We start from the raw sequence: 12,531 nt of genomic DNA on the forward strand, positions 1-12,531 counted from the left end.
GGGGGGTCCTATAAAACACCGTTTCCACGATTACATATGCCCCCTGAAATAGTGTAACTTTGTTCTGAGAAGTTTTTTCATACAATAACAAATAAGGTGGATATTTAGGTGATCCCATTTAGCTGATCTATTCTGCATACGGTGCTCGCAACAATATTATCATTTATAAGCTATTCAGCGATATCATCCACTTCTAAGTTTTCGCATCCAGGTAAATGTTTTAAATCATTGAACAAAGCAATATTACTATCGTGATCTGTTCGATCATCGGTACACAGCTCTTTTTCTAATTTGTTTTGTTCAGTGAATCTTTTCCATGATCTTAAAAATGTCGATGCTGGCATTTCTTCAAAAACAGATGCCAACATATAAATAACATCTTTAATATTAATTTTCTTAAGGGCGTCAATAAGTTGTGTTTCTTGGTTAGCCATTATTTTGAGTATTTCTGATCGAAGTTTCCTCCCGTAACGTTTTTCAGGTTGTCACACCTTGAACCATAGGTTGTATCAAAGATGTAACAGTAGGTGCTAAAAACGAAGAAGAAATATTTGTTGGATGCGTGGGTGCATTATCAAGGAGAAGAATAGCCTTGATTGGCAGTTTCAATTGCGTTAAGTGTGCTTTAACTTTTGGAACGAATTCATTTGTAAACCACTCTTCGAATAAAAAAGAATTCATCCATGGTGATTTTTGAGTTTTGTAGTAAACTGGTAGAATATCAATAATATTTTTAAATATTCTTGGCTTAACTGCTTTGCCTATACAAAGAGAAGCAATTATGACTTCTAGCAGTATTAGAACAAAGAGCTACAGTGATTCTCCCTTTGTTTGCTTTGAATCCAGTAGCAGTTTTTTCTTGTGACATTGTTACTGTTTTTTCTGAAAGTAGTTTAAAATTTAAATCCGTTTCATCTAAACTGTAAACTTGCTCAGGACTAAAATTTTCTTCGTGTATAATATCCACAAATTTTTTTGAAAATTCATTTGCAGCATTTTGATCTGCCGATAATTTTTCACCACAAACACTGAAATAATGCACACCGTGTTGCTTTTTTAGACTAACACTAACAATAAGAGGTGTTCCTTTTCGTTGTTCCTGCACGAACCATATCTACAATGAATCACCAACTATTTCAGTTTTACCTTTTTTTTATTGTGCATATATTTGAAAGCATTTACACTTGGTGATACTCCATGTCAATGTTAGAGAACTAAATTAAGGTTTTTAATTTTGTGTAAAACAACTATTTGCGAACGAAGAGGGATGGCGATACTTGAACTAGGTTGCGGTTGACTATCGAACTATGTTTCAAAAGATGCGCTGTTGCTTGATGGTCTCGCTTTTATCAAGTATGCTAGATGTCGATTGGTGGTTTTTGACGTGTGTGGGGTGAATAGGCTTGTTCCGACTTGTCGGTGTCAGTGAGATGCCGGTCTTTTCAAGGTAAGGGGATTATTATTAAAAAATAGCTACTTTAATCTTTTGGGGTTTGTTGTAGGTCTTGCAGGGTACTAAAACAATTTTTCCGCCGCGGCCGTGGACCTCTTCATGAGGAGTACGGTACCTTGATCTGGCGGCCAAATGTGATCCACCAGACCGAGGGTTCGTCGTGTTTTCTTGCGATGTAACAAAAGTGTTGGAAGGATTTCTGGTTTCTTCGTTAGTCATTCAATGTACTTTTTTCCATCCAAAAACGATGGGAATGGAATGCGTTCGTTTGCCCTATCTCAAGGGCTTTCTAGGGGGTGCGCGATAGACTAAAGACTCGGCGCCACCGTGTCGGCTAGGCTGCGTACGTAACAGTAAAATAGTTCATACCATCGAATTCGTCGTTAAAAGATACTAATTGCATCAATTTACACAATTACTCTATCTCTAATAGTTTCCGAGATATTCGTCGAAATAAGTTTCGCAGCCTCAACTTTGGGGGTGGTTTTCATCCCTTTAACCCTTTGAATGCTGAATACTCCCTGCCAAAGCTCTCCGTATGGACGGAATACTTTTTTGCTAGTGTGAACTCTGTTGATTGAGTGTACAAGGGTGCCGGAATACTTTTTTGCTAGTGTGAACTCTGTTGATTGAGTGTACAAGGCGCAACTAACAATAAGTTATTATTGTAATTCTTTTACACCAAATTAAACAACACGCATCTATTCTTCATAGGTAGCTAAGGAAAACATGTGTCCATCTCATATAAAGATAATTGTAACTACACTACACGGGAGATCGAAAACATTGACAAACGCATATATGCGCTCATAGCACTCAAAAGGTTTAACATGAATAGTTGCCGATAAAAAAGAATACGTGTCAAATATTTTTATGAGAACTACATCATACTTAAATTTCATCAAAATCGGTGATTGACACTCCGATATATGTATTCCCTTGCTGGCTGTATCAGGTTGCAGCTATGCCGCGTCGATCAGACTGTCTATTGGCTTCTTATCTCCCCTTATGTCTCTATCTTAACCCCCTTTTATTGCTATCTGTGCCTATAGGCGTTTTGAAAATTTGCCTCCACTATACTGTTGGAGCCTTTTGGTGCACTTCCATCTTAATTTAATACATAATTTCATCCTTTACACGCTTCTACCTTAATTTGATAAACCGAATTTTAAAACGATACTGTTAAAACAGGAAATTTTGCAGTCATGGTTAAAAATGTACTGCCTGCCACACAAGTTTCGTATTAAAATCAGTCGCAGCGAAAGGGTTAAAGGTTCTTCTCACGTGACTGAACTATCCATTTATACCAAACCAATTCTTCCATTTTTGACCAAATGTTCCCTCTATTATGAAGGAAGTGCCAGTGTAAAAACTAAAATCCATTTACGTACTGTTTGTTAAAATATTAATAACTCAATAACGGGTTTCAAAAAATACATGTGTAAATAGGTAATGTTTTAAATACGTCTAAATATTAGCTACAAGATTGTGCAATAAAAAATGTAGGGTTCTATTTAAAAAGGTTAAATGTGACCTTCACAGGACTCTCCAGTGTTATCTCAAGATCAAACAATTATCATCATAATATGTCCTCCTCGATACCATACAACTTTCATCTGAAACATTTTTTCGCATTTCTGATATTTAGAAAAATAATCACGTATAAACATTTAAGGGGTCTTTCCACTGTGAAACTCTAAAAAAGTACTATATTTTGGGAATTTTTTTTTAGCGAACGAAATGTCTAACGTGAATAAAGGTTTGCCTATTTATTAATGCACTTCTTGAGAGTATAAAAAAATTTTTGTCGAATGTTTTTAACAATTTTTTCTGTTATATACATATCATTGAAGTGGGCGTCTTGGAAAAGTGATGTAGTGATGGCGTAGGTGATTCCGGAGGAACGACGCATCTGAAATGAAAAAGTCCAAATAGATTTTACTTATTATGAGTGCCGTTATCGTTGGAACCAAAATTATTTTGATCGATAGGAAATAATAAACGAAATGGCGTAGGTTTAAAGTTGAATGTTCGAAATTCGATGAATTTTTTAGTGATTTTGCATTGTAAAAAGTATGAAGTTGTTAATTTAAAAAAGTTTCCGTGGTCCCTGCGATAGCTACGGTTTTGCCAAATAACGTGTAAAAATTTCAAACCAATTGGTCAAATAGTTTTTTTGCAATCACCTACGCCAGTTCAAAAAATGTCAATTTGAGAAAATTGCGTTCAAAGTTTTAAGTTGTGACTTCTCATTAATATATCTACTTACAACTAATTAGCGATGCCTGCTCCATAGAGTATGCCTTCAGCTTCTTCAAACAATTCATTCTGTGCTGATTTCTGACTTCTTAAAGCAATTCGAGCCTCTTTTGAAGTCAATGAGCTGCAGCGGCCAGCGATCACTGTACGCGCAGCGTCCTGCCTCTCAGAGAAGGTGAAGGCTTCTGGCGCGATTTTCACTCCCATTACATCCATAATTTTCACGATAGATGCAAAACCTTCGTTAAAAACGCAAGCTGCACAATACGTTGCAATTTCTACAAATTTTTTCCCGCAGAAGATGTGCTTGGGAGCGAGATGCCAAACGCACGAATTAAAACTTTCATTATTGTTCTGCGTGTCGTTTCCCAAGCATCTTTCTAAGTCATCATAAATCGGTTTGAGAATCTCTGTAACTTTGTCACTTAATGCAGGTGGGTGGCTAAAATTGTGCAGAGTTCCCAAAGCTTCATGTTTCCGGTTTTCGCACCAAGAGTGTTGGGGATTTTCATCCGTAGAAATCTTATTGTTGTCCAAATTGCATTTTTCATCTCTTCTAATGAATCTGCGTGACGACGTATAGCTTTGATCTTTGAAACATTTCGAATATTCCATCGACCTCCATTTTCCCAGCACAGACAGAGAATGATTTGCGTCACACTGCTCCTCATGATCGGCGTACCAAGCCTCAAATTCAATTGTTTTTTTTTTTACCTGTCCATTTGTGACAAGCTTTACTTATGCTTGATTTTACGCGCACATCCAGAATTTTGCTTGAATATTTTCCGATTAGTGTGACGATGACCTGTCCATTTGTGACAAGCTTTACTTATGCTTGATTTTACGCGCACATCCAAAATTTTGCTTGAATATTTTCCGATTAGTGTGACGATGCCTAAAAGCGAGGAAAAGCCACGCTTTAGACCACGACCCGCTCAGCGCCTTCTCTACAACTTTCGGGTATAACAGTCAAACTAAAGCGAATCAGATCACGAAACTGTACGAACACATTCTTAGATATATGTACTTTCGAAAAATGAAAAAAAAATTTTGACTTTTTTGAAAGTGTCAGTGGAAAGACCCCTTAAGACGGACATACTGTATAACAGTGTCCTGTAACACGTAATGGTTTCAGAGATGGATGGAAAGTTCATAAGAGTATATATAGAGTAAATTGAATATTTCAACAATATACAATTGTTACTTTGTTGCATTGTAATTTTGTTAACGATGAAGAAAAAATATATTTCGTCGTGTAATACCTACATTATTACATAATGGGACACAAATGTAATGCGTCGTTCAACGTATATTAACTGGTGATTTTTCACAACATATGAAGAAAATCTGATAGGGAAATTGAACCCATTTTTAACGTGGGTAAGAATACAACAGAAGACATTATTGAAGGATGTAAATGTGAAGATCATATAGAGTGCATATCACAAAAAGGCAAACGAAAAGTTCTAGACGTGTGTGACAAAACAAAGATTGTAAAGAAAATGAAGAAAGGTCCTACATTAAGTACATCAAAATTATTTTTTAAATTCTTCAATGAGATTGGGAAGAAAATTAAACTCCAAATGTTATTTTTAACGCGTTTAAAAACGTGGTTACAACGGGCAAGTTGCTCGGAGAGAGCCATCTGCGTATATGGGATCGGGGCCTCCATACCCATCAACACGAGCACTATTGAGTCATCCTGAATGTTCCCGCGGTTTTAAACCGTTAATTTTGAAAAAAACAACTCCACAGAAATTTAATATTTTTATTTAAAATAGTTTCCATAATGTTCGATACGTTTTTGCCAACGTATTACAAGAGCTTTAATTCCGTGTATATAAAAATCCGAATTTCTAGGACGGCCGCTCAGCAGCTGTTTTAGGAGCAAAAGTGCTTTTTTTTTTTATCTCGAGCAGAGCCGACAGCAGAGGTCAGAGTAAATGACGTCGAAAGTTGTTAAAGGAGTGGGGAACAATGGTAGTGGTGGGAGTGTAAGCTCATAAATAAGTATTTATTTATGTACATATTTATGTACTGTGTAAAGCTCAGGAGTTTGTCTCTGGGATAGTGCAGGAGCACGAGGGGTATTTCACTCGCTCCGCCCGAATCTTCCGTCATGCAGTGTTATATGATCCGATTCGTCGATATTATCGTATTCGGCCAATAATGACTATATGTGTGCCTTATTGTTATAATTGTGTTAGAGAACTTGGCCTTATGAGGATACGACCCAATCAGACATTCCTTCCAGGGGCAAACTTCTGAGCTCTACACAGTATATACTTATAGGCACGTGCTAAAAAAAAGTACTTAACCAATGGTACGAAACACCTCATGAACGTATCGACACATGCCTACCTACGAACCTACACTCCCACCACACTACCGTTATTCCCCACTGCTTTTACGATTGTCAACGTCATTTGCTCCCGGCTCTGCTCGAGATAGAAAAGAGCGCTTTTGCTCCTAAAACGGCTGCCTGAGCGGCCCCGGTCCAAGAGATAGAAAGACGCAAATGAATCTCCCCAACCCAAATCTAGTTTACACTAAAAAAAATCATATTCCCAGTTTGGTGGTCTACTTTAGAATTAATTCACTACAGTTTTCTGTGACCGAGTACCACTATCACTGCAGAATCAGACAGTAACGAATTGGAGGTTCACCAAAAACCGCAACTAACCCTGACCAACAGAAGGCCTTATCTTTCTGCATAACAACGCCAGACCGCGTGTAACAAGCATAACTGTATAAAAATTGCATCAACTGGCTATTGAAGTTCTACCTCATCCTCCATATTCTCCTGATTTATCTCCAACCGATTTTCACTTTTTCCGCTCATTTGACAATTTCCATACACAAAAGCGATGTAGGAAACAGGGGGATATTGAAAACTCCTTTCGGCAGTTTCTTTCTCTTAGAGATACGAATTTTTATGTATGCGGAATTAATGCTGATGTAATACGTTGGCAAAAGTGTATCGAACAGTATGGAAATTATTTTGAATAAATATATTTAATTTCAATGGAATTCACGTTTTTTTCAAAATGAACGGCTTAAAACCGCAGGAACTTTCAGAATAACCTAATATAGTATAACAACAAGGAAATACGGAGGGCACCTTGGCTATAGGTGTAAAGTCCCGACTTGTTGACTGGAGATTGGGTGTTCAGTTACTCTGCTTTTGGGTCCCTCGTACTTTTGTTTGGCTCCTACACATGTATGTAAATCAAATTAGTTGAAAAAGGGGTTACAGTTTACTAGGGAATTTGTTTAACCAAAAAATATGTGGACTGGTGTTATTTATAATAATGAAAGGAAATTTGTAGGAGCTGAGGAGAAATGTGAACCCAAGCGGGAATCGAATTCGCGACCTCCGACCGATAAGCCAGGATTCTACGCCATAAGTCAAAGCATCTTCCTTATTTTCTCGTTATTAAATCTCCTGCTGATGGGTATGGAGGATCCGATTTCACAAATTTAACATTTTTTGATCTGATTGGCAAAGAATAGTGAGATTGGAAGAAACGAATTCCAAGTTAAAAATACAAAGCAAAGTCCAAAGTACAGAGGTGGAAATGTACTACTTCTGTGGGGGTGTATCTCCACATTTGACAATAGCGAATTAGTTTTTATAGATAGTATAATCGACAAAGAATGGGAGTTCAAAGAAGATTTAAATATTATCCAGACAAATGTTTCCAAGTATAAAGCATGTACTGTATAGGAATATTTACTGTACACTTGTCCAAAGTTATTGCAGCTTCTACTTTCGATCGGCGAAACAAGCAAACGTTAATAATGTCTAAAGTAATGTTGAAACAAGAACTAAAAGACAAATGGAATAATAATAACAAAGAATATTTGAAAAATTAATTTGTAATGTGCTTTAATGTTTGAAAGAGGTCACTTGTCAATAAGGATATCCTATAAGATATTAAATCAGTTTTCGTTTATGAAAATTAAAGCAAAAAATAAATATTAAGTTTTAGAGGCAACTCAATATTATTATAATGGCTAAATTAGACATTTCTTTGTTTAAAGTATTTTTTGTCATAAACAAAATTGAAATATAGCAATTGTAAGTAAAGTAAAGTTTTTTTAAAATTGTAAGTAAAGTTACTCACTGTGTATATTATTTAATCTTCTTTACAAGATACAGCAGCTTTTATATTCTGCCCACTGACATTTGATTACTTTCACAGGAAATGCTCAAAATGACTACTTTACATTTTTACATATGCTTGTGAATGCTTTGTTGTTGATCTTGTTACTTTTTTGACAGTTTTAGATATTAGTTAAATTTCTTGAAGACCTTACTAAATGTACTTCAACATTTTAATGCTTCTTTTGTGAATGAAAAATTTCATATGCCCTGGCTGGTAAAAATGCAGTGAATTTAAATCTAGGAAGCAAGGGAGCAACGCAATAAAACTGTTATTGCCAATCCATTTTTGGAAATTTTTCATTCAAGAATTGCTCATCTAACATGTAATAAAATTTTAACATAATTTAATACTCTTATTGAGAGTAAGAACTAAAATTACTCATTGAGAATTACAATATGAAGGGATTGCTTCATTTATTGAAGCAATTTTCACAACATAAAATTTTCTATAAATCAGATACAAGATCAAATGGAACATATATACATATGTTTTCATAATCTCAATATGATCACTTTTTTATTATTTTCAATTACTGAATCCATCTGTGAAGTGGATTCCACATATTTAGGGTATCTTTATATTTTGGTGGCAGTGATTACAATTTCATGTTAGACATATGAGGATATTTCCAGGTAGTGTCAGAAGGTATGGAATGTCATGATCTTTGCCAACTATATGAAAAGTTCTTGTTACCGAGCTAGATTCGGCGTATAAACCATATTCCTTGAATAATGCGAGGATTCTGCCACGTCCAGCGTGATACCTGCCCTTCCGTCCTTCCTTCCTTCCATCCATCCATCAGTTGTGGTATGTGCAAGTTCAAATATGAGAAATTGATGTTTCACAATGTTACTTATTGAAAGGGATCGTATGCAATTCACAATCATAAAAACAGAATGCTGTAGTATGCTATCAAAACTACGTCATGAGAACTGCCGAAAAATCATGTTAACAAATATTGATATTACAACGCAGAATATGCAATGTCGCAACATAACTTATGCAGAATTGGATATTCTGTCAAAATGTCATTGAACGGCGCGTGAATTATAGATAAACAAAAGTGAGACTGTACAAAGAGGTCCATTATAACAACACAGATTTATTTTTTACTGATTTTTAGATATTCTAAATGTACAGAATATATTTGTCAAATGGAAGAGGGACGTCTTGCGTGCCAACCTGGGTGTACAGAGGAAGAAACACTAGAAGCAATGATATTAAGGGAACTTTCAGTAATTCGTGATCATGCTGGAAAAGCTTGTTTGAAAGAACTTCATCCCAGTAATAGTCCATTAGTTATGGCTTTGTCTGGCAGTAAAGGAAGTTTCATTAATATTTCTCAAATGATTGGTATGTTAAGTAATAATATACAAAAAATATTTGTCATTGAATGATATTTGTTATTTAATATTTTCATGTTATTTAGCATGTGTGGGGCAACAAGCTATTAGTGGTCATAGAGTTCCAAATGGATTTGAAGATAGAGCTTTACCACACTTTGAACGACATTCAAAAATTCCTGCAGCTAAGGGTTTTGTAGAAAACTCATTCTATTCTGGTCTAACACCAACGGAATTCTTCTTTCACACAATGGGTGGAAGGGAGGGACTTGTAGATACAGCAGTCAAAACTGCAGAGACAGGTTATATGCAACGACGATTAGTTAAAAGCTTGGAAGATTTGTGCCTTCATTATGATATGACAGTTCGTAATTCAGTGGGAGATATTGTACAAATATTGTATGGTGGAGATGCTTTAGATCCTACATACATGGAGGGTACGATATTATTATTATTATTATTTAACATTAATAACAGAATAATCAAATAATCATTTTAACAGGAAAAGACTGCCCTGTGGATTATAAGAGAGTACTGGATCACATAAGAGCTAAATCATCGTGTAAAAATGAGGAACCACTAGATGGTCCCAGTGTTATTAAAGCTACAAACGAATTATTAAATTCTGAAGAATATGAGTGTCTCAGTAAAGAATTTAAACAAGAATTATCGTAAGTACAACAGTTACGTATGCTATAATATTACAAACAAATAATGTTAAAATTATATTACTAAATTTTACTCTCACAGCACATTCCTTAAAAATGTAGCACGTAAAATAGCGCGTCTTCGTCACAATGCGCCATTGAATGTACCTGTAATTTTGCAACTTGAACGACTCACAGTTTCTCAATTAGTTGAATTTATTCATACCTGTAAAGAAAAGTACATGAGAGCAAAAATAGAACCGGGTACCGCTGTAGGTGCACTTGCTGCGCAAAGTATTGGTGAACCAGGTACACAAATGACATTGAAAACGTTTCATTTTGCTGGAGTAGCATCTATGAATATTACTCAAGGAGTACCACGTATTAAAGAAATTATTAATGCAAATCCCAAAATTAGTACTCCTATTATTACAGCAGCTTTAGTAAGTTCTGTATTCAGAATACAAGCTGTATTGTGTCTAAAATATGTATTTATATGAAAGAAACACATATTTTAAAAATTTTTTTATTTTAATATTAGGAAAATGATGCAGATCCAGAATATGCCAGGAGAGTAAAGGGTAGAATCGAAAAAACTACTTTGGGAGAAATAACAGAATACATTGAAGAAGTGTATCTACCGGATGATTGTTTTTTACTGATAAAATTAGATATTGATAGGATAAAACTATTGAAATTAGAAGTAGATGTCAACTCTATACGTTATTCGTAAGTGAATGAATTTATATTTTATAACGTAAAAGAATATTTGTCAATAAGAATTTATACATGGTACGACTGAATAACATGTACAAGCAGACACGAAGTGATTGCTCATGAAAAAATAAGAAAAAAATGTAGAATGAAATTATTTCATTCGAAATTTTTCATTCGAAGTTTAGTTTTCGAGAAAGTCGAGTTTGAAAATCCACTGTGTGCGTGTGCAATTACGGCTAAGATATGGTTCGCCGAGCGATGTATAATGTCTATCGTGTTTGTAAACAATGCGTACGTGATATTTACGAGTTTCTAGATTCAACAAAGAACAAAAGATATTTTGTCAACTATTCTATTATATCAATTATAAAACTACTGGAACTGATTGCCTCGTTGTCGTATGCAGAGCTTGTGCTCATCTAATTACAGATGCACAAACTCTCGGTAATGTGTTTCGATTTTCCAAGTCTTCAAATGCGTGATTAATATTTTGTATTAATTGGTCCCAACTTTCAATATTTCGACTATAAATCTTTTCCTGATATGACCCCACAAATAAAAATTGAGGGATGTAAGATCTGGTAATCTTGGAGGCCAGGCAACTGTGCCTCCACGGCCAATCCAACATTAATATTTTTCGTTAATAAAGTTTCTTACTCCTCAGTTGAAATGTAGCGGAGCACCATATGTTAGAAAATTATTCATTGTCGAATACATAAGGCACATCATCTAATAATGTTGATACATTTTCACGTAGAAAATTTAAGTAACATTTTCCTGTTAAAGTATACGACAAAAAATGTAATCCAGTCATGTAATTGCCGAGTATTTCAACTCATACATTAACATTAAACTTCTCTTGAAAATATCTTTCATGCATTGCATGAAGATTTTTAGTCCATAAGTGCGTATTATGAATATTGAAAGCACTGTTTCTGGTGAATTGTGCTTCATCCGTCAGTTTTCCTGGTTATCCCGTAAAAATTGTTAAAATTGTTCTTTCTTGAATCTAAAAACTCGGAAATATCACATAGGCATTGTTTGCAAATGCGGTACACATTATACATGACTCGGTGAATCATATCTTAGCCGTAATTGCATACGCATGCAGTGGATTTTTAAACTCTATTTTCTCGAAAACTAAACTTCGAATGAAAACATTTCATTCTACATATTTTGCTTATTTTTTCATGAGCAATCACTTCGTGCCTGCTTGTACATGATTATTCTGTATAAAATACGTCTAATTTGATTATATCATTTATGCAGAATTTGTACGTCAAAGTTGAGGTTGAATCCAAAACTAGTAAATGTTAAAGGTGATTCAATTATTACTGTGAATCCCATAAAAAATAAATATAGTTTAAATTATGCGCTTACACAACTCAAGGAAACAATTCCAAATATCGTTGTAAAGGTAATTTGAAAAAAGGAATTTACGTGCTTTATGATAAATATTTTCTAAGTGTTTAAAATGGCATACAAACTTTTATTCCTGTACAATTTACAGGGTTTACCATCAGTTTCTAGAGCAGTAATTCATAATGATGATTCCAGTGGAAAAACAAGATATAAATTGTTTGTTGAAGGAGACAATATGCGAGAAGTAATGGCAACTTTTGGCGTTTTAGGCAAAAAAACGACTTCGAATAATACAATTGAGGTAAATGTAAAATTAAAGCAAAAGTACTTGTGTTAAAAAAAAAATGCGTACAAATATGTTTCAGGTTTCCAAAACTCTAGGAATTGAGGCTGCAAGAGCAACTATAATGACAGAAATTAAATTGGTGATGGAAAATCACGGAATGAGCATTGATCGAAGACATCCAATGCTTGTAGCAGATTTAATGACTAGTAGAGGAGAAGTATTGGGTATCACAAGACAAGGTTTAGCTAAGATGAAGGAATCTGTTTTAAATTTAGCCTCGGTAAAATTATACATA

General features: G+C 34.8%; 1 protein-coding gene across 1 annotated transcript in view; it reads left to right on the forward strand.

The window, feature by feature from the left end:
• Positions 1-12,531, forward strand: part of LOC108578005 (DNA-directed RNA polymerase III subunit RPC1) — a 37,962-nt gene that overhangs the window by 25,059 nt on the left and 372 nt on the right. The window contains exons 19-26 of the mRNA XM_017941249.1: positions 9,005-9,234; positions 9,311-9,661; positions 9,727-9,895; positions 9,975-10,314; positions 10,413-10,600; positions 11,858-12,005; positions 12,099-12,251; positions 12,316-12,516. Of these exons, the coding sequence (XP_017796738.1) occupies positions 9,005-9,234; positions 9,311-9,661; positions 9,727-9,895; positions 9,975-10,314; positions 10,413-10,600; positions 11,858-12,005; positions 12,099-12,251; positions 12,316-12,516 (1,780 nt within the window). The remainder of the gene's footprint in view (positions 1-9,004; positions 9,235-9,310; positions 9,662-9,726; positions 9,896-9,974; positions 10,315-10,412; positions 10,601-11,857; positions 12,006-12,098; positions 12,252-12,315; positions 12,517-12,531) is intronic.

Source organism: Habropoda laboriosa, unplaced genomic scaffold (assembly GCF_001263275.1).
Source record: "Habropoda laboriosa isolate 0110345459 unplaced genomic scaffold, ASM126327v1 scaffold983, whole genome shotgun sequence".
Lineage (NCBI taxonomy): Eukaryota > Metazoa > Arthropoda > Insecta > Hymenoptera > Apidae > Habropoda > Habropoda laboriosa.